The sequence below is a fragment of the Drosophila bipectinata genome, chromosome 3R (assembly GCF_030179905.1).
Source record: "Drosophila bipectinata strain 14024-0381.07 chromosome 3R, DbipHiC1v2, whole genome shotgun sequence".
NCBI lineage: Eukaryota > Metazoa > Arthropoda > Insecta > Diptera > Drosophilidae > Drosophila > Drosophila bipectinata.
This window is the reverse complement of record NC_091739.1, coordinates 26,403,854-26,423,412: the sequence shown is the minus strand read 5'-3', so window position 1 is coordinate 26,423,412 and position 19,559 is coordinate 26,403,854. Positions and strand designations below refer to the sequence as shown.

General features: G+C 41.1%; 5 protein-coding genes across 7 annotated transcripts; 3 read left to right on the top strand and 2 right to left on the bottom strand.

Moving 5' to 3' along the window:
• The first annotated feature begins 75 nt into the window (after positions 1-75).
• Positions 76-1,334, top strand: Recs1. The gene has a single exon (XM_017236169.3). It carries the CDS (start codon positions 179-181, stop codon positions 968-970), a length of 792 nt encoding a protein of 263 aa, XP_017091658.2. The 5' UTR covers positions 76-178; the 3' UTR covers positions 971-1,334.
• Positions 1,335-4,382: 3,048 nt separating this feature from the next.
• On the top strand, positions 4,383-11,655 carry LOC108121888 (uncharacterized). Of its 3 annotated transcripts, XM_070281898.1 has the most exons (3): positions 4,383-5,963; positions 6,017-6,412; positions 11,120-11,655. In XM_070281898.1, the coding sequence occupies exons 2-3, from the start codon at positions 6,386-6,388 to the stop codon at positions 11,561-11,563; spliced, it is 471 nt and encodes a 156-aa protein (XP_070137999.1). In that variant the 5' UTR covers positions 4,383-5,963; positions 6,017-6,385; the 3' UTR covers positions 11,564-11,655. The 3 variants fall into 3 exon arrangements, 2 of the variants coding, with proteins under 2 accessions (XP_070137999.1, XP_017091681.2); XM_017236192.3 differs by lacking the exons at positions 4,383-5,963; positions 6,017-6,412 and adding an exon at positions 10,456-10,670; XR_011443359.1 differs by lacking the exons at positions 4,383-5,963; positions 6,017-6,412 and adding an exon at positions 10,890-11,004 and having other exon boundaries at positions 11,120-11,237.
• Positions 11,656-12,640: 985 nt separating this feature from the next.
• Polr2B (RNA polymerase II subunit RpII140) lies at positions 12,641-16,631 on the bottom strand. The gene is made up of 4 exons (XM_017236628.3): positions 16,465-16,631; positions 14,178-16,346; positions 13,181-14,115; positions 12,641-13,117 (listed from the first exon to the last, which is right to left on the bottom strand). The coding sequence occupies exons 1-4, from the start codon at positions 16,484-16,486 to the stop codon at positions 12,713-12,715; spliced, it is 3,531 nt and encodes a 1,176-aa protein (XP_017092117.2). The 5' UTR covers positions 16,487-16,631; the 3' UTR covers positions 12,641-12,712.
• A 217-nt stretch (positions 16,632-16,848) lies between these two features.
• On the top strand, positions 16,849-17,936 carry 140up (RPII140-upstream gene protein). The gene is made up of 4 exons (XM_017236637.3): positions 16,849-17,080; positions 17,139-17,304; positions 17,367-17,455; positions 17,513-17,936. Exons 1-4 carry the CDS (start codon positions 16,908-16,910, stop codon positions 17,868-17,870), a joined length of 786 nt encoding a protein of 261 aa, XP_017092126.2. The 5' UTR covers positions 16,849-16,907; the 3' UTR covers positions 17,871-17,936.
• twf (twinfilin actin binding protein) lies at positions 17,908-19,552 on the bottom strand. Its single transcript, XM_017236635.3, has 4 exons — positions 19,401-19,552; positions 19,264-19,341; positions 18,389-19,164; positions 17,908-18,326 (listed from the first exon to the last, which is right to left on the bottom strand). Exons 1-4 carry the CDS (start codon positions 19,423-19,425, stop codon positions 18,174-18,176), a joined length of 1,032 nt encoding a protein of 343 aa, XP_017092124.2. The 5' UTR covers positions 19,426-19,552; the 3' UTR covers positions 17,908-18,173.
• Positions 19,553-19,559: the final 7 nt, after the last annotated feature.

The following is a 19,559-nucleotide window of genomic DNA, read 5'->3' as shown; positions in this document are numbered from 1 at the left end:
TCTTGCTTTTATAATACAGGAATTAATTGCCTAAGTGAGTAGCTTGACTATTTATTCATGTTTTAGAATTTTTTGTTTTGAAAAGTTTGCACCAATCTTTGATCCATACTTCAATCTCTAAAATCCGGTCATAATATAAAAGCAAACAAAGACATATTTTTTGTGATATTTGGACAAAATGCAAATTGAGTCTCAGCCAGTAATGTACTCGAACCGCGAACACCAAGGGGAGAGCATTTCCTTGGGACAGTACGGACAATATGGCTCGAATCTCGAGTCCGACGAGCAGCCAAAGGGCTTTGGATTTAGCAACGACAGCATTCGGCGCGGATTTATTCGGAAGGTGTACTTGATCCTTTTGGGCCAGTTGGTCACTTCCCTGGTGATAATCTCGATTATGGTCTTCAACACAGAATTCCAGTATGCTGTGGCCAGGAACCCTTGGGTTCTCATGATATCCTTCATAATGACAATCGCCATTTTGGTGATACTGGTCTGCAACGAAGACCTGCGTCGCCAGACGCCCGCCAATTTTGTGCTCCTAGTGTGTTTTACGATAGCCCAGTCCTTCTTGCTGGGCTCAGCCGCCTGTCACTACGCTCCAAAGGAGGTTTTTACAGCCGTATTGATTACGACTGCAGTTTGCCTGGGACTTACGCTCTTTGCCCTGCAAACGAAATATGACTTCACCATGCTGGGCGGTATCCTGGTGGCCAGTGTAATTATCCTGATATTTTTCGGTATCGTCACCATGTTTGTGGGCGGAGGTTTGGCTTCCACTATATATGCCTCTATAAGTGCTGTGGTATTTTCAGTTTATTTGATTTACGATACCCAGTTAATGATGGGCGGCAATCACAGATATTCAATCAGTCCCGAGGAGTATATTTTTGCAGCATTGAATCTTTATATCGATGTGGTAAACATATTCATGGACATTCTCAGACTTATTGGAGGATCAGACGGCTAAGAATGCCAATAAGAACTCACAACAATAATGCCTATAACTAAGTAATAAAAATAAATAATGAACCATCTACTATAATTCCTGACACTTATGTCATTATTCACATTAGCAAATCGAAAATGAATAAATCAAATTGTGCAGCATCAATTGAGCCGATGTTTCAGTTAATAAATTACGAAAATTACAATGTATGGCGTAACAGGTGCCAACGCCAGGAAACCAACCATCCTCCCGATCTTTCAGTTTGCAAGTTCAAATTGTCAATTAAGTTATTAGTTCGGGACAATAAAACTGTCAAGACTGTAACAATATTAACATAAAGCTTACACAAATCAGAGGCTGCGTGGCAAACTTTGGCAATAAATGTATCTGCCAATGTGGTGTGCTTTCGTATCTGTATCTTTCTCGTTCTCTTCATCTATATATTTTCTAAGTGTGTATAAGCACAAGTATGGTTCCAACAAATCAACAGACCTCCCTGGCAGCTGCTGCCAGAGGTATACATTTAATTACCAATTGACAGTCGCTTGACAGTTGGCTAAGCACACAGAACCAGCAAAATGGAGCAACACACGAATTCCAGATTCAGTTGGCGATTCAGATAAGATTAGTGTTGTAGTTCCCCAACTAAAACTGATTCAGTTGTTGAATGAGAAATTATTTACGAATAGACTAAGTTGAATGAATAGAGGGCAAGCATTTATGCCTGATTTAGATAACTAGCACCAAATGGAAATCAATTAAAATAAAACCATTAGTTTAACATATACACTTTCATGAAGATATGATATGGAACCTTATAAGTTTTTTTTTTCTAAACTAAAAAAAAGATTCATGGACTGGCCACACACTTGACCCACTAGGTCATGGAAAGAGACAACTCTAGCGTAAGGTCATGGGTCAGGGAAATGACCCCTAAAAGTTTGCGGTCGGCCATCAATAAAAGTTGGCAGACCATTTCTTCGCTGGTCCGCCTCCGGATCAGATAACGGTCCACAACAGAATCCGAAACCGAATCCGGGCCCGAATCGAAGAGTCCTTATCTGCTTATGCGACCGTGTCCATGATCCTTGGCCACAAAAAAGTTTCCTTTGGCTCCGGCCCTACTCGCTTGGCTTTGCATCTGTTTCTGGTTGCCTGGCTTTTTATTTGTATTTGTGTCTGTGTTTGGCCGTGTGGACAGTTTTGTTTCCTGTCAATGCTTTTGTCACTTTTCACACACCCACACATTAACGTGCAGGACACTCACTGTGTCAGAGGAGGGCGCCCGCATTTTTGTTGTCACGTTTGTGGTTTATGTACAGACACTCGCACATTTCCCGCTTTGCCGGCATGAAAAGTGGAAAAGCATCGCAAACTAACTGTGATTCATGTAAAACATGCACCACTCACAAATACCCACACTCACTCATGTGTAATGCGTATACGTGGGGTCATGAGGAAAATCCCATTCCGTTTCCTCAATTTTTTTTCGCATTTACAACCCGGCTAGCTCACTCATTCATTCGCAGCTTGCATAAAGGCAACACTCGCCAAAAACTTTATGGTCATGAGCGGCATGACAAGGATTTTATTTCCACTTCTGGTTCAGTTTACGTAGTACGTACCCTTTAGATAAACATGTTGGCAAATTTCTGCAAAGAGACTACAGAAGAAGAGTTTATCTCTGTGTAAATATATAAGTGAACCTAACCCATTTCTCAAATTATACACTTTAGAAGGAGTATAAAAGGGCGGGTTCTTTTTATTTAAAAAAGCCTAAATATTTTAATTATTTAATACATTTTCACTAATTTATAATTATGTCGAAATATAGCCAGTCGAAATATAAGGTATCCCACCGTCATATCCTTTTCTAAACAGTATAACTTTTTTTACAGCTTTCGGAAACTTTGACGCATATGTTCCGCGAAAGGCAGAAAGGAAAATGGAGAAAATATTATGAATATTATATAAATGACATGTTGCAAGTGCGTTAATGAGTTTTTTGTTCCCGTTTTGGCGCTTTGGCGACCCAATGTAATTAGTCGTCCATAGAAAAGGCCACCACCCTCATTTTGTTGCCATTAATCACAAACTACCACCGACAGACAAGCGGTCTAAATGGTCAAAAGGACACTCGGACAGTTAGACAGTTGGACAGAATGACAAGAAACGTGGCCGAGTTTTAGCTTGACACAGATTAAGTTTGAAAGGATTAGCACAAGGATGGTACATATTAAATAAGCTGGGTAAACTTTGTTCCTGTATATTACTTTTATTTTTGTTTTCAATCATGTTGGATTTAGAGTTCTTTAAACTATTTTACAGTATCATCTTTGAGATAAAATATTAATCCCTTAAAGCCTAGAGAGAAATATGGTAATTGCAGTGGCGGATTTAACAGGTGGGCAAAGGCGCGAATGCCCACTGGGCCCCCCCGACGAAAGGCTTTCAGGGCCCCTCGTGCTGAAAGTTACACCTTCGATTTCTTTTCCACAAATCTGCATCAAAATCTGGGAACAAAATATTTTTAAGATTTTTTGTCAAATTTTCTGGGCTGTCCCCTTCAAAATGTGCAAAATGCATGGGGAGCCCTGTATGACCCACTGCGAAGGCCATATCTTAGGAAATATTCAACCGATTCTTGAACGGAATACCTTAAACAATTTGTGGATCGATTCTCCATAAATCTGCATCAAAATCTGGGAACAAAATATTTTTAAGATTTTTTGTCAAATTTTCTGGGCTGTCCCCTTCAAAATGTGCAAAATGCATGGGGAGACCCATATGACCCACTGCGAAGGCCATATCTTAGGAAATATTCATCCGATTCTTGAACGGAATACCTTAAACAATTTGTGGATCGATTCTCCATAAATCTGCATCAAAATCCGGGAACAAAATATTTTTAAGATTTTTTGTCAAATTTTCTGGGCTGTCCCCTTCAAAATGTGCAAAATGCATGGGGAGCCCCATATGACCCACTGTGTAGGCCATATCTTAGGAAATATTCATCGGATTCTTGAACGGAATACCTTAAACGATTTGTGGATCGATTCTCCATAAATCTGCATCAAAATCTGGGAACAAAATATTTTTAAGATATTTTGTCAAATTTTCTGGGCTGTCCTCTTCAAAATGTGCAAAATGCATGGGGAGCCCCGTATGACCCACTGCGAAGGCCATATCTTAGGAAATATTCATCCGATTCTTGAACGAAATACCTTAAACGATTTGTGGATCGATTCTTCATAAATCTGCATCAAAATCTGGGAACAAAATATTTTTAAGATATTTTGTCAAATTTTCTGGGCTGTCCTCTTCAAAATGTGCAAAATGCATGGGGAGCCCCGTATGACCCACTGCGAAGGCCATATCTTAGGAAATATTCATCCGATTCTTGAACGAAATACCTTAAACGATTTGTGGATCGATTCTCCATAAATCTGCATCAAAATCTGGGAACAAAATATTTTTAAGATTTTTTGTCAAATGTTCTGGGCTTTCCCCTTCAAAATACCCTTCAATGTACCCTGGTAAAATTTTGCCCACTGGGCCTTTTTCCTTAAATCCGCCACTGGGTAATTGCCATACGGCATTACTCATACGCACTGTGTGCCTTCTGAAAAACGCTTAGCTTTGCAATGTGAATCTAATCCTGCCATAAGCAAAAATGCAGGTTTCTTTTTTTCGAATATTAGGAGTATTTCCTTTTTACAGTCGGCTGCTGATGTCCGAAATCAATTCAAACAGGGACTCAATCAAACATTTTTTATCCACATTCCGGTTCAGTGCTCAGTGCTCTCCACTCAACATCCTCAAGCATATCACTGCGTTTCCCTGTGCCCGGTCCAAAAATACCATTTTCCACTCGTCCAATCAGGAAATTTTTCCCCAATTCAATGCCCTGTGCAGTTTATGTTGCAATCAAATTGTTTTTATCACATCCGTCCAACTAAACTGTAAACATTTGCAAGCAACACTTTTGCCAGTTCCGGTTTGCTGTTGGCTCGAAAAAACTATCCACTAAATCGAAAAAATAAGGAAGTGTAACGGAATGCAAACTGAATATGAAGCTTGGATCAGGAGCGGTGTTCTAAAACCAAGGGAAAAGTTTATAAACAGTTTAAAAGTTTTTAACTTTTAGAAACCAACTTATAAGTTCAAAAAACTAAATAAATTTAGATAGCAACTCAATAAACCAATTTTCTATTTAGATTATACTTTAATTTCCTGCTAATCGCACTCCGCACTTTAAAAAGCCAATATTCAGTCCACAAATAAGAACTAAGAGAAATCCTGTGAAACTGCAGTGGAAAATTAGAAAAAATACGAATGCAAATAGGAGCGTTTGTCGTTTCGTTTCCTTTTTTTTTGTTTTGGCAATGGAGCTGGTCGAGGGGCATCTGAAAATTGTTTCGATGGAGGCAAAGAATCTCGCAATCAAAGTTGAGAGATTTAGCTGTGGTTCTATTTTTTCGTCGTATTTTTTGTTATTGCTGCTGCCGTTTTTTAGCCAAGTAGAGCTTAAAGGGTGTGTATTTCGGAAAATTGAAAATCAAACTGACGGCGAAAATCAATTTATGTTTCACTGCTAATTGTCACTGCTAATCAAACTGACGGCGAAAATCAATTTATGTTTCACTGCTAATTGTTGGCCTGAAAAGTTCTCTACATTGAATGGAATTTTATTGGTAAAAGGAGAAGAAGGAGGTTGTTTGGAATTTTTGGCCAGTAATTTCCATTGGGGCAATGGTAATTCATGAACCTTTCAAATCCATTTCCATTTTTCGGTAAGCTGCTTAAATGCGCCTTTGATCCAAGGGGACTAGAAAATTTGAGCTTCTACCAAGAACCCAAAACCGTGACCAATACATCGGCAAACCACAAAATGCTGCCAATTTAGCTATTTATTGGGTATTGCTTTATTTTTTTAATAATTTGTTTAGTCTTGTTCTTGGCTATTAAAAATATATTACAATTTGTAGGAAAAAATAATTTATAATCCATCAAGGTCTGTATTATTAAAATTGTATCTTCAAAATATTTATTTATTCTCTTATTTAGGAACTTTTTCAAGCCAGCACTACTTGGTATCTCTATTGGAGACAATTTTTGGTCGCACACGTGATGAGCATTAAAATCGTATTCAAATCCGAAAGCCAGCAAGTGAGAAACAGGAGAAGAATCTGTAAAGACTTGAGGACTTTAGAGGCAGTCATGCACATAAACCGGACCCCCGAGTAGGTTCGGATACAAGCCGTGGTGGAAGAAGCCTATGGAACACGGACAATTTAACAAACCTGTTTATTTATGAAAGCTAAAATGCATTTCGATTGTGGTACAATGAAAGATGTGACCGAAATTCAATTGAAATCATTGTGAAAGCCAATTGCTGAAGCCGTCACGTGTGCTTTGGCCTAGACCTAAGTCAACATGAACAAAATTAACCCAAAAAAAATAGTAAGCCATCTACAACATTATTGTATCATTAGGAACGTTTCTTATTATTATCTGGCATTACTGTTTTTAAAGGGTGAATAACTTAATTTTATAACTTTTTGGTCTCCAGGAAATGTTTCCGTTACCACGATTCATTTTAATTATTTATCTTAAGAAATACATGTTATTCCGAGAAATTATATGGAAAGCTTTTATCCAGAACTTTTAATCAATATGAGGCTCCCCTTTTATTAAGGTTATATTTCAAGACGCCACAGGCTAAGTAATTTTTCAATTAGTTCAGCCCGCCCAAAATTCAGCTGTGAATTTCTGCTTTGATTCGCAAACTGTGTCAGCCACGCCCAGTAGGGCTACATGCCCTCGCTGCGAAATATGACTGCAACATGGGGCATATAAGAAAGAAGTGGTAGCAAACAAGCAGGCAGGTTAATAACCGGCATGCCTCGAAAAATTAATGGCAAACCATTTAGCCAAGTTTTTGCTGGGGCCACGCGACCGCCCAAAGGGAAATCCCCTCCGTCAAAAGAAAACCTCAGGGTGCAAATTATGCAGCAGACAGGGTAAAATCCAAACAGTGAATGGGAATGAAAACTTTGACTTAATTTGCGGCCAAGAAACAGGTGGAAACGTATATACAGCCAGAGGTGGTGGAGGAGAGTGGCAATTTAATTAACGGAGCCAGTTAAACATTCAAACACTGACACTAAGCCTGTCTCCCCCGACTGTCTCTGTAGTGTTTCACTCATCCCACTCTGAAGGTCCTTGGCCCCAGGAACTCTGGCTCGCTGGCGAGGACCTTTCGCAACCCTTGTTCAACGGGCGGGGCACCAAATAAAAGTGCTCCGCTCAAGTGGTGCACGCAAAATAACTTAAAAGCCGCAAAGTGGCTGGCAAAAACTATTTAAGTTTATGCGATAACAACAATAAAGGGACAGGCCCCATTCCATTAGTTACCTCACTTCGCTGCCGAGATGGCAGGTTAGATATTTTCCCGCTTAAAGAGTTCCAGCTACAAGTTTCAATTTGGCAAAAATAATAGTATTAATAATGTCAGGAAAATGTTTCCGTCAAAGTTTAAGTTTTAAAGTTTTTTAGTGTTTGTCTGCGTTGGATTTATAAAACTGAAATGTCATAATTTTTATATTTGGGGAAAACTTTTTAAACTATGATTACCATAATCAAATTTTAACGGCATAAAAACTGATTTAAAAGTTTTTTATTTTAAATAAGTTTCTCCCAGAAAAGGATTCTTAGACTATTGACAGCCATTTTAGTTTTACTCCAAATGAACAGCAACACTACGTGCCACCATGTTTCCACCCTTTTTCTACGTGAATTTGTTGCATACTTCCAGGCGCGGACAAAATTCTCGTATGCGTGAGTTCGTGCGTGTGTTTAGGTCTTGGAGTGCCTGAGCGCGCGCTGGTGTGAGTGCAGTTATGTAATTATGGTAATTAAAAACGCGCAGCAAACGCCGTTTGTCTTGTCATCGTATTTCATAGTTAAGCGCCTTTTGGCTTTTGCTATTTGCACAAAGCCATAGACAGAACTCATTTACATGAATAATATTACAGACATCCTCTCTCTCCTCATAGAGTTATGATTATTTTGTTATAAATTGTGCGTTCCCTTCTTTTTTCCTCCTGGCCGCCCAACATGCTCTGCTATCAATTAACAATGCTAATGAGGCTACAGTGCGCTGGGAAATTGTGCGAAAAAGCGTTCAATCCCACAGGAGAAGGTGTTCAAAAAGAAATATCCGCTTAAATCTGGTCAGACGGATTATGATGCTGAATCAAAATCATTCATACAGGAAAAGATACAAGTGAGAAAAAATATATGTATTACATCATAGTATATGTATTAACCTTGCAGTAATGCTGGTTTTTATTGGTAACAATGAGAGCAGCTAAAGTGATTAAAAGTCAGCCAACCAATTTTATTCCACGTTAATAAAGCTTGATCAACAAGAAAAAATCGTCTTTGGTTGAAAATCATTTTTAAAATGGAGCTTTAAATTGCATGTTAAATAAGGCCTGAAACTTTAAACATTAATATTAAAGCCATTCAACTTTACTCTACTTTTTGTCTGCGCCATCACTTTTCTCTGTTGTTTATGATAAAATATGAAATTCCCCTGCTAACCATATCTTGCATAATAAATTGACGAAAAATAACAAATAGGAAAGGCGCAAAAAATATCAAAAATATTGAGTAATTCCATTAGCTTTCCTGTTTCCTGCTTCACGGTTTTAAATTATAAAAAAACAGAAAAAAAGAAGATACAAATTAAAATAAATAAAAACATACAATATAAATAAATGATAAGCACAATGTCCCAATATGCATTAACAGAACCAAATCGTATTAAAAATATCGGAATATCGGCATTCAATTAACCCTTTTTCAACTTTAAATAAAAATTCAAATTCTCTAGAGACCTTTTACAATATGCTGTTCATTTTTCACATGTGCACGCATATGAACTTTGTTCTATTGTGCTTTTTACAATCAAATTTGTTTTTATTGTTTCTGCGGCAGATTAACCTCTACCTATATTATTTAAGCTAAAACCTGTTACTCTATTTCTGCATTCCACCCCCCGCCTACAAACGATATGGCTTTTGGCCAGACGCAAAAATTACAATTTGTGGCTAATGCTGGCGCCACAAACACCTCTGAAATCGAAAAGCTTTCCCTTTTTTTGGAGTAGTTTGTGCAAACGGTAGCCGCAAAGAAATATCCGGTAGATAGCTCCCCAGCATAGGTATTCACCTTTCACACGGTTCCATCGAAGCATGCGAATGAGCTCATTATCGACCGGCGCTTCTTGGCCGAAAAGAACCTAAGCCGAAAGCGAAAACAAGCCCGAAACGAAAGCACAAATCAAATATACAAAGTGCAGACGGAGAAGGGGGTTACTCAAACTATTCATGATGATACTCCAGATGCAATTAATCAGTCACGAATCAATCGAAGAGCTCCAGCGAAATCGGGCGACAAAAACTTTGACTATGCCTTGAAAACTTGTAATTATTTGCGCTTCACTTGGTGTTTATTTGTTTTGTTACCGTTTCAGGTCCCATAATTTCACATTTAAAGCGATTAAATTTCGCTTTTTGGCCTTGTGTAAGCCCTCGTTATGTTGCTTATTTATTTGACTTTGTTTCTGCAACGGCAGCGGCAATCTGTAATTGATTTTCAACTCATCGGGCCACGATGCGTATGATTAATATGTCAGCCATCAAGCCAAAGAACTCTTGACAAGAAGTATTTGTCTTCCAAAGAAATTTCTATTATTTGATTGTTAACTTGTTAAAGCAGCGTATAAACACTTAAAAACTATCCGACAAATGTGCAAAACTCTTTACTAAGCTCAAGGTAGCGCAAATATTTGCTAATTAAGCATTTCTACGTGTTTAAATTTATTTCTGACATTTATGTGATTTTTTTCTATTTACCCGGCTTACCATTCAACAGAGGCTATAATAATAATTTTGACATCACTGGCGTTAAGAGCATAGAATTACCAGACGGCGCATCGCATTGTAAGCAGCTGGAAATGAGTTTTTAGCTCATCGAAGACAGGTGATGGATCCACGCTCGTTTCTTGATAACATTGACCCTATCAGTGCTACGACCTAGTGATCAATTAATAGCACAAATAATGACTGATCCCTCCCAGGCACTTTTTATTGATTAACCCATTCAAAATATATGCGTTTCGGGTTGCCTTTTTGAAGAAATAATTAAAGACACATAAGATCTTCTAAAATACTTATTTATAGAACCAAAAGTTTGTTATTTATTGTAAGCTATTTTCAGAGTTACATAAAATATGCATTATAAATTCCGGCTAATCATTTTTCAGTTAACCATACACCAAGTTTCGTAGCTACCTTAATGGGTTAACACAACACTCCGGCCATGTTTGCCTACCGTTTGCAATTTGTTGACAAGCTCCGCCGAAGCTGCGCTGCCGCTTTTTCCTCCTCCAGCGCGGGCCTGCTTTTTTGTAATTTATTTTTTGTTTGAGCTTCAACTTCGTCGGGCGGTAACAGAAGTTAACTTGGCCTTGTCGCACGCCAGTCTGCTTCTGACATTCGCGCGTCGCGCTCGATCGCCGCTCTGATCGCCTGTGATATTACCTTTTGATTGACCAAAAAGGGCAAAAGTGGCCAACAGGCGAACCAAATCCGCTTAAATTTAAAAATATCGAGCGAACTTGAGCCGGGACTTATCAATCGCAATGAAAACGGTAATTCAAAGCCAGGAACCCAGTCATGGCTTATGGCAAAAAGATCAAATTTTGTTTTGACTGGAACCAATTCTGGTTGGTCATAAAGCCCAATTAATTGTCCGCTTTTTGTAGATCAATTAGATATGCAAATCGGCGTGATAAAATAAATCTGACAGAAATATTAATCATGTACAATCGATACCGAAAATATATGCGTTGAGATGTGTGTTAAATAATAGTTTGTTTTAAATTTTAACTCCTCTGGAGGGCTTGATATTTTTCTCATTTTTCATTTCTTAAATTAGTTGTCTGTCTTAGTAACTTATTACATACTTAAATTTTAAAGTTTTAGGTATGAGTTTGACTTAAAATTGGGGTAGAACTTTTAGCCCTTCTCTTAAAACTCTTTTAATTTAAAAGTATCATAAATATATTAAATCTTTGATTTAAATTATTTTTGTTTTTAGACCAAGCACCCCGCGATACTTCTCCTTTTGGCCTGCTTGCCCAGCTTATCCTGGGCAGCACCCGCAGTGCATTTCACAAGTCCCGAACCGGATGACCTGGAGGCCTATCCCACATCACCCAGCCAGGTATTGCCCATCCAGCCTGTGTTGATTTATCCCAAAACAAGGGAGAATCTCTACCAGGCTCGCACCCTGGCTGGCCGAAATGATGAACAGGACATCATCTTCGTGAGGCTTCTGCAGGATAAGTCCAGTGCCTATCGTCCCAAGCAGCAGCGTCTGGTCCTGGAGGAAACGAAAACATCCCGTCGCAAGGATATTAACATGAAGGACATATTCTATGTGAAGGCCCTCACTAATGGGCGTTTCAGTCACGAACGCTTGAAGGTCTACAGAGTCCCAGAATTCTACGCCATCAGTGTTTTCAGCAATGCGGAAAAGTAACTGAGGAGGATCTCGGGGGATTAATCACAAAAAACAGGAGTAATTTAGGTTATTTTTAAGATGCTATAAATAAATATCTCAGGAGAGCCAAAGTGCTGTTTGTGTTTACAATTTTTATCGATGCCGCACGGTAAACAAGTTTTATGATTTTTCAGTGACCGATTGCCAAACAAAAGGGGACATCACCCTTTCAAAAATATCTCTTTTATTCGCAAAAAAATGCCAACACTCAATTCAAAAACATAGCCAAACAATTATTCATTTGATAAAGGATTTAAAAGTCCAAAATGAGATTAAGTTATAAGTAAAGTTCTGTCAAATGCACTCTACGTTCGCGGATTTACACGCATTTTCAATTACTCATAAGCAGGGCTCAGACCGCTGACTGATAGGTGTCGGCATCGACTTGGCCAAAAGCATCAGCCACAAAATGGGCACCAACATTGGCAGCAACATGAACTCGGTGTGGCGTTTTTTTCACCCCCCAGCTGCTGCTATATCTGCGCTGGGAGCCACGTCAAGTGGCAATTAATAACTGTCAGTCGATTGGTGGCTGTGGCACCAGCTCCAGCTTCGTCTTTAGCTCTGGCTCTGGCTCCATCTCCGTCGCCCAATCCCCACATCCGACAACAAAGAACTAATCCCTTTTGTCACTGGGCGTCACAGACCGCGGGCCAAAGCATTACGTCAAAATCAAAGAAAGCAACAAAAGCATAACAAAACATAAATGGAAATGGAAAGGCTTTCTATGGAACACCGAATTTCAGATACGCTACGAACATTGGAATATAAAATTAAATATAATAAATAGAAAATAAAAAGATATACTTTAATAAAATTTTAATAATACGTATTTATAAAAAAAAAATTTATTTTTCAGATAATTTACAGACGCATACCCTTACTACACCGAAGTATCTTCTTGGAATAAATAAATCACATTCCATTTGGCAGAGCTCTTGAACCCGTGCAGACTTTCGCCCAAAATTGCTAGCGGCACGTTCGTCTCTTTAAAATGCACGATGGACATTTGCTCCAGTTAAGGGGATAATAGAAAACCCTACACAAAGCACCCAATTGAGTTGTCACAAATATGGTAATTTAATAATTAACTGCTAACATTTCAGCTTAGGGCGATAGGGTTATTAATTAGTTGACCATCAGGCGCGGGGCAATGTTCATAGACATCAGTTCTTGGAAGAGTAGCTTGGCCGCGTAGGGCAGTCGCACCTGCGAGATCTGGGTCTTATTCTTGCAGCCCTTGCACTCGAAAGTGTTATTGCGCAGGTTTGCAATCGCAATCAAGCCACAGAAGTTGCATATATGGACGCGGTACGGGTCGGAGACCTCGAACAAACGCTCCCTGAGGAACTGGGCGGCACCGTGGGAAATCTGGCAATCGCGCTCCATTTCACCGAAACGTAGACCTCCGTCGCGAGCACGACCCTCCATAGGCTGGCGCACCAGAATCTGGACTGGGCCACGGGCACGGGAGTGGATCTTGTCGTCCACCATGTGCTTAAGACGCTGGTAGTAAGTAGGTCCCAAAAATACCTAAAACGAAAGATGCGTTGAACATTACTGGCATGATTCATTGCTTATAGATCTGAAACCCACCTGAGCATTGATTTTGCGTCCCGTGTGACCATTATACATGACTTCGTTGCCTCGCAAGTGGTAGCCGTACTCCTGCAAGAAAGTGGAAATTTTCTGCACGTTGACAGCATCGTTGAAAGGCGTGGCATCGCCAATCTCGCCCTTGTTGGACCCAAGTTTGCCCTGCAGGCACTCGATCAAGTGACCAATTGTCATTCGAGAGGGGATAGCGTGAGGATTGATGATGATATCAGGGGCGAGGCCTTCACAGGTGAAAGGCATGTCCTCCTGTCGATATTGGATACCGCATGTACCCTTTTGTCCGTGGCGTGAGGCAAATTTGTCGCCAATTTGCGGGATACGCACAGAGCGTACGCGGATCTTACAAAACTTGTAGCCTTCGCTGTTCAGGGTCAACATCACTTGATCCACAATACCTGTTTCGGAATTTCTCAAGAAAGTTGAGGCATCCCGCTTGGCAAACCGCTTTGTGTTGCTGTCCAACTCGTCGTCGTTTTCAGGAAGAGTGATTGTCTTGCCAATGACCACATCGTCACCAGATACACGGATTCCCGGTGCAATAATTCCATCGTCGTCCAATTTGTCGTAGTGAGCATTTCTCATACCCTGACAGGTTCCGCGATGTGGTTTCTCGAAGTTCTCCTCCTGATCACCTACACGCTTGTTCTCTGAATCCTTGTAGGATCGGTAGAACACGGACCGGAAAAAGCCGCGCTCCACGGCGGATGCATTCAGAATGACAGAATCCTCCTGGTTGTAACCCGTGTAGCAAAGAATGGCCACAATTGAGTTGATTCCAGCCGGCAGCTCTCGGAAACGTAGATACTCCATAGATCGTGTGGTCACCAGCGGTTTCATTGGATAATACAACACATGAGCCAGGGTGTCCATGCGCACATGGAAGTTTGTGATGTACACGCCCATAGCTTGTTTACCTTTAGGGGATAGAAAAATTAATGGAATAGTGTCCAAGATATGAATATGCAAAAAATCCTACCCATAGCACTTTGATAGGTGTTACGAGGACTCTGGTTGTGATCGGGGAAGGGAATAATAGAGGCACACACGCCCAAGATCATGGCGGGATGGATTTCGCAATGGGTGTATGTGGTACAATAGGCATAGTCTTTGTCCTGCTTCAGATCGTAGGGAGACATAGCAATCATCACAGTCTCTTCTTCCAAAGTGTCGATATATTCTACCACTCCAGAAGCCACCAACACCTGCCAACTGTAGTTGTTGTAGTCTCGTTCCTTTAACATCTCCACGTGGGTTTTCTTAAGTAGCAAAGATCCGTTCTCCACGATTAGGAGAGGTCTGCAGATGCGACCTGCATCTGTATAGATACGGATTTCACGATCTCGAATATCCCGAATCATGGACACTTCGGAGACGATGATGTCCATCTGACGACGCAGTTTTCGTAGTGTGGCCATCAACTGTTCTGGGTCGCGATGAATGCCCACCCAGCATCCATTTACGAAGATCTTTGTAGCATCAGCGATAGCTGAAGGAGCGATCTCCTCCAGATTTTCCATGGACCACTCCTCCAAGAACTCCAAAATGGGAGACGGTTGCGATCCGACGGAGATGTACGCCATGAGGGCCAGATTCTTTACGAGACCCACAGCAGCACCCTCAGGAGTTTCGGCGGGGCACAACATGCCCCACAAAGTATTGTGCAGCTGTCGAGGCTTAGCCAGCTTACCATCCCGTCCAATGGGCGAATTCACTCGCCTTAAATGTGACAATGTAGAAGCAAAGGTCAGGCGATTCAACACCTGAGATACACCAGCTCTGGCCTGATGCGCCTTTTTCTGATCGCCCCAATTGCCAGTGGCCAACGAGTACCGCAGTCCATCAGTAATGATGTTGGTCTTGATTGCCAGCTCCAGGTTGAAGTCCTTGCCCCGATCAATAAACTTCTGTGTATACATGCGCACCTCCTTCATCAAGTTCTTGAATAGGCCTCGGAACAGGAACGCCAACAGAGGACCAGCGAGATCCAGTCGCTTGTTTCCGTAGTGATCACGATCATCGAGCTCTCTTCTACCCAAGGAGGCTAAAAGTAGACGATGCACCATGTATCCCAAAAAGTACGCCTTCTTGGTCTCACAGAAATCAGAGACTCCCACATGGGGCAACATTTCCTTCTGCAAAATTTCCTTCGCGTACTTGATACGCTTATCTTTCGTGACTCCCGGCCTTGCTCCTCTAGCGCCGATAAAATTAAGGGCCACATTCTGCTCCTGCACGACGAAAGCTTCGTCAAGAGATGGTTTAACCATCTCCATCATCTCGGGATCGTCAAAGTCATATATAATATGCTCCAAGATATCACGATCTGCCACGAAGCCGAGAGCCCGGAAAACAATCATTATAGGTATTTCCTGTTTGATATAAGGTAAAATAGCAATGATTCTCTGGCCGATTGCGGACTTTTTGATATTCTGCGATCCCCTAGCCATCATGTTCACCCATAGCGTGGAAGTAGGTCGCGAACTGTGCTCCAAGCAAGAACGAATTTCAGTTTTGAAGGCGTACTTGCCATCTTTCATGCTGAACACATATACAGTATTGGTTGCCATTTTTTCTTGGGCAATTAGAACCTTTTCGGATCCGTTTATTATAAAGTAGCCGCCAGGATCAAGCGGGCACTCGTTTAGCTCCGTAAGATCACGATCTGTTAGCTGTGAGAGCAAGCAATAGGTTGACCTTAACATGATGGGAATCTTTCCAATAAATGTTTTTTGGTGCTGAGTCTCAATGGGGTCTTGGCCTTCTACATTCTTGGTTTTGGTGATATCGACGTAGAGCGGAGCAGAGTAGGTGAGGTTCCGCAGACGAGCTTCGTTTGGCATCATAGGACTGGGGGAACCGTCCTTCTCCCAATGCGTTGGTTTGGAAAGGTAGATTTGCTCGAATTTTAGCGAAAAACGAGGCGGGGTTTCCACCTCGCCGGATGTGTGCTGAGCCTCCGCTTGCAGCTCAATAGCCGGAGAGTCCTCCACAATCCGCTGCACAGACATCTGGATGAACTCATCGAAGCTGTCCAACTGCTGGCGCACCAAACCCTTTTCGTCGAAATAGGCGTTTATCACAATCCAACAGGCCTCCTGCCAGAGCTCGTGGGATATCTCCTCGGCATTCTCCTCCTCGTAGAGTTCTGTAAAAGGATTCTTGATTAACTTTTGCAAATCGCTGAGTCTTGAGGCGAAACGCGTCGCCATGTTCATTTTTTTCTTGCCAACGTGCGTCAACATTTTCCAATAACTTTAATTCACCTTCTTCGTTGTCATACATCATTTTGACAGTTGTCAAAAGTGCTGCGGCACTCAATCCGTCGAAAGAAAGAAAATTTGTTAAATTCGCTGATAAATAAGATTTAAAAAACGCAATATTTCACAACAAATTTTCTGCAAACCACCGCGATATGCGGCGTGCCTTGTTTTGAAAGTGTTGGAAAACATCATAATTAGAGACAAGAACTACAAAAAAAATATAAGAACAGTTTTATATTCCATATTATTACATATTAGTATACTTAATTAAATATTCTAAAATTAGGTTGTTTTCCCATTAAATGACAATTGGAAAATATTTAATATGTTTACATTTATGGTAATACGTTTTCTAGCACTAAAAATACGCATTTTAATCAACACTGGTTCGCCGGTAAACAGCTGATTGTGTGTTTTCATTTTTTGTTATTTAACTGAACACCAAAATGAGTTTTTTTCGGAAAGGACACCGGATCCTGATAGCAGGAATCATTCCAAATATTGCACCCGGGGGTGACGATATCGTTGGTAAAGATACCAAGACATACAAATCATTCTTGGAAGGCAAGAAACCGGAAGAAACTGGATTGGAACGACTGAAGCATATGTTTACCATTGAGTAAGAGCTAAAATATGAATGAAAACTCCTATAATTATGTATTTTTCAATGAAAATAGTGAATTTGGAAGCATATCATCCGAGCTGAACTCAATCTACCAGGCCGGATTTTTGGGTTTTCTTATTGGAGCAATTTACGGCGGTGTTACACAATCCCGCGCGGGCTACATGAATTTCATGGAAAACAACCAGGCTACAGCGTTTAAATCGCATTTCGACGCTAAGGTTGGATATTGGATACTTTCTCTATATTACATCCTGATGTTATGACGTCTTTATGTTTTCAGAAAAAACTGCAGGATCAGTTCACTGTAAACTTCGCCAAGGGCGGTTTCAAATGGGGATGGCGAGTGGGCCTCTTCACCACCTCCTATTTGTAAGAAAATCACGCTATACCAACTGAATTTGTACTACTTTGGTTACTATTTCGTAGTGGCATCATAACTTGTATTTCGGTGTATCGCGGCAAGTCCTCTATTTACGAGTACTTGGCTGCCGGCTCCCTGACCGGATCTCTCTACAAAGTAAACCTAGGCCTGCGAGGTATGGCTGCTGGCGGGATCATCGGCGGATTCTTGGGGGGAGTGGCTGGGGCTGCGTCTCTTCTGCTTATGAAAGCGTCTGGAACGTCAATGGAGGAGGTTCGTTACTGGCAGTACAAGTGGCGACTGGATCGCGACGATAATATCCAGCAGGCAGTCAGAAAACTCACAGAGGAAGATAATCCAGAGCTATTCAAAGCACACGACACGAAGGTTTCGGAAAATGTCTCTCTGGAATCGGTCAAATAATTGTTAACAATAAGTGGAGTTTTTTAATTTAAATAAATTGCATATATGTCCATTAAAAGTAACATAGACAAGAATACATTTAAGGAAGCCCACATTGGAGGCTGCTATGCGTTGTTTCAGTTTGCGCCCGGTACCTCTTAAAGATATAAGATACAGGCATTTACATAGATACATAGAAATACAGAAGACATACGAATGAACACGAAACTTTTTCGAATATAATAAATTAAATGCTCTCCTAGGAAACTGATGATATATAGAAGGTGTCGTGAAGAATTGACTCGATGGGATTGCGGTTCAGACTTAGTCATCGGTGGTGGGACGCGTTAGGCGCTTGGCGCCGCGGTTAGGTGGTCCCTTGGGTTTGGCAAATGCCGGTCGGTGAAGGATTTTTTTAGGGTGCAGCTCGTCTTGCAGGAAGGCTTCAGTCAACTCGCTGCCGCTGTCGATTTCGAGCTGGAACAAAGAACTCGGTTAAATATACAAATCCCAACCCTACATATACAACTATATCTTACTTTTTTGACCACCTCTACTCCCATCGCGGCCAACTGCTCCAGGAAAGGCGCTTTGCAGCTAGAATACATCATGCGCTCCCTCACCGAACAAGAGTATCCAGGCATTGAGTAAATGAACACATAGGACTCTAAATAATCTCCTTCATGTGTGTGCCGGAAGAGGAACAAATGATACCGAGCATGGTCCTCAGGCACCTGTTTTGGTAGATCGCTGAGCTCCACCTTTCCGGCATGGGATACATGGATGCGCTCCTCTTCCAGGTCAATGCGAAACTGTAGATAGTCGTAGCTGCCACGTACCAGATCCTGAATAGCTGCCAGCGTTGCTTCACTGAGTGGACAGTTGATGCCGCCCAGAGTCTGGTGACGTGTGTTCGTGCTAATCTCGGTGTTTACCTCAGTTTTGCGCAGTTCTTTTAGCTCCTCTTCCCGGGAAGTAAGCGGAGCAGGAGCAGCAAACTCTTGCTTGTGTCGACGGTATCCTTCCAGGGTGGTCTCATCTAAAGTGGTGGCGTGCAACTCTTCAGTGATGTAGGCCGATCCGAATTCAGTTTTTAGCGTAGCCTTTGTAGAAGCGTATACCATCTTTTGCCGGATACTTGCCGTGTCCGGCGTCCAGCTAATCAGAAGCCAGCTGTAGCCCAAGGGGATCTTGGTGTCCAGTCGGTAGAGTATGTAGCAGGGCACATTCTGCTCCACAAGCGGCGATATCAGCTTATCGTAGTCCTTTTCCCAGTCTTTTTTAACATCCGCTGTTGCACTGCAGCTGAGCTGTTCTGTTTATAGAATTAACATCACCGGAAGCATCGTTATCAAATTGTGTACATAATATATATTCGTGTGTATATGTAAAAATTTTGAGGAAATCCACTTACCGTTCTCTATGGAAACTTTTATCACACGCAATTTTCCATTTTTCGCCTTGCCGAACACTTTGGCCAGTTGTTCGTTGGCTGTAAATAAGTATACAAATGTAGACTATAGAATTGAAGGCTAATATACAATAAATTACCTCGGATTCCCGTTTGGTGAGACATTTGGTAAACTGCTAAAATTAATATTGCCGAAAGAAAATATTACTCACAACCGTGTGACCATATCGCGTAAACAAAGTAGACCACGAAATCACAGTGATTTTCTGTGAACGTGACAATGGCAGTGTTGGAAAGCA

What these genes read in the sequence shown, in the direction of transcription:
- Recs1 (XM_017236169.3), top strand. Translation starts at nt 179, where the DNA reads ATGCAAATTGAGTCTCAGCCAGTAATGTACTCGAACCGCGAACACCAA.
- LOC108121888 (XM_070281898.1), top strand. Translation starts at nt 6,386, where the DNA reads ATGAACAAAATTAACCCAAAAAAAATA. An exon ending in AAATTAACCCAAAAAAAATA is followed by an intron (nt 6,413 to 11,119) that starts GTAAGCCATCTA and finishes TTTTGTTTTTAG; the next exon opens with ACCAAGCACCCCGCGATACT.
- Polr2B (XM_017236628.3), bottom strand. Translation starts at nt 16,486, where the DNA reads ATGATGTATGACAACGAAGAAG. An exon ending in GATGTATGACAACGAAGAAG is followed by an intron (nt 16,347 to 16,464) that starts GTGAATTAAAGT and finishes ATCCTTTTACAG; the next exon opens with AACTCTACGAGGAGGAGAAT. An exon ending in GACGCAAAATCAATGCTCAG is followed by an intron (nt 13,118 to 13,180) that starts GTGGGTTTCAGA and finishes CTTTCGTTTTAG; the next exon opens with GTATTTTTGGGACCTACTTA.
- 140up (XM_017236637.3), top strand. Translation starts at nt 16,908, where the DNA reads ATGAGTTTTTTTCGGAAAGGACACCGGATCCTGATAGCAGGAATCATT. An exon ending in AATCGCATTTCGACGCTAAG is followed by an intron (nt 17,305 to 17,366) that starts GTTGGATATTGG and finishes TTATGTTTTCAG; the next exon opens with AAAAAACTGCAGGATCAGTT. An exon ending in CTCTTCACCACCTCCTATTT is followed by an intron (nt 17,456 to 17,512) that starts GTAAGAAAATCA and finishes ACTATTTCGTAG; the next exon opens with TGGCATCATAACTTGTATTT.
- twf (XM_017236635.3), bottom strand. Translation starts at nt 19,425, where the DNA reads ATGTCTCACCAAACGGGAATCCGAG. An exon ending in TCACCAAACGGGAATCCGAG is followed by an intron (nt 19,342 to 19,400) that starts GTAATTTATTGT and finishes ACTTATTTACAG; the next exon opens with CCAACGAACAACTGGCCAAA. An exon ending in GAGTAGAGGTGGTCAAAAAA is followed by an intron (nt 18,327 to 18,388) that starts GTAAGATATAGT and finishes TCTTTGTTCCAG; the next exon opens with CTCGAAATCGACAGCGGCAG.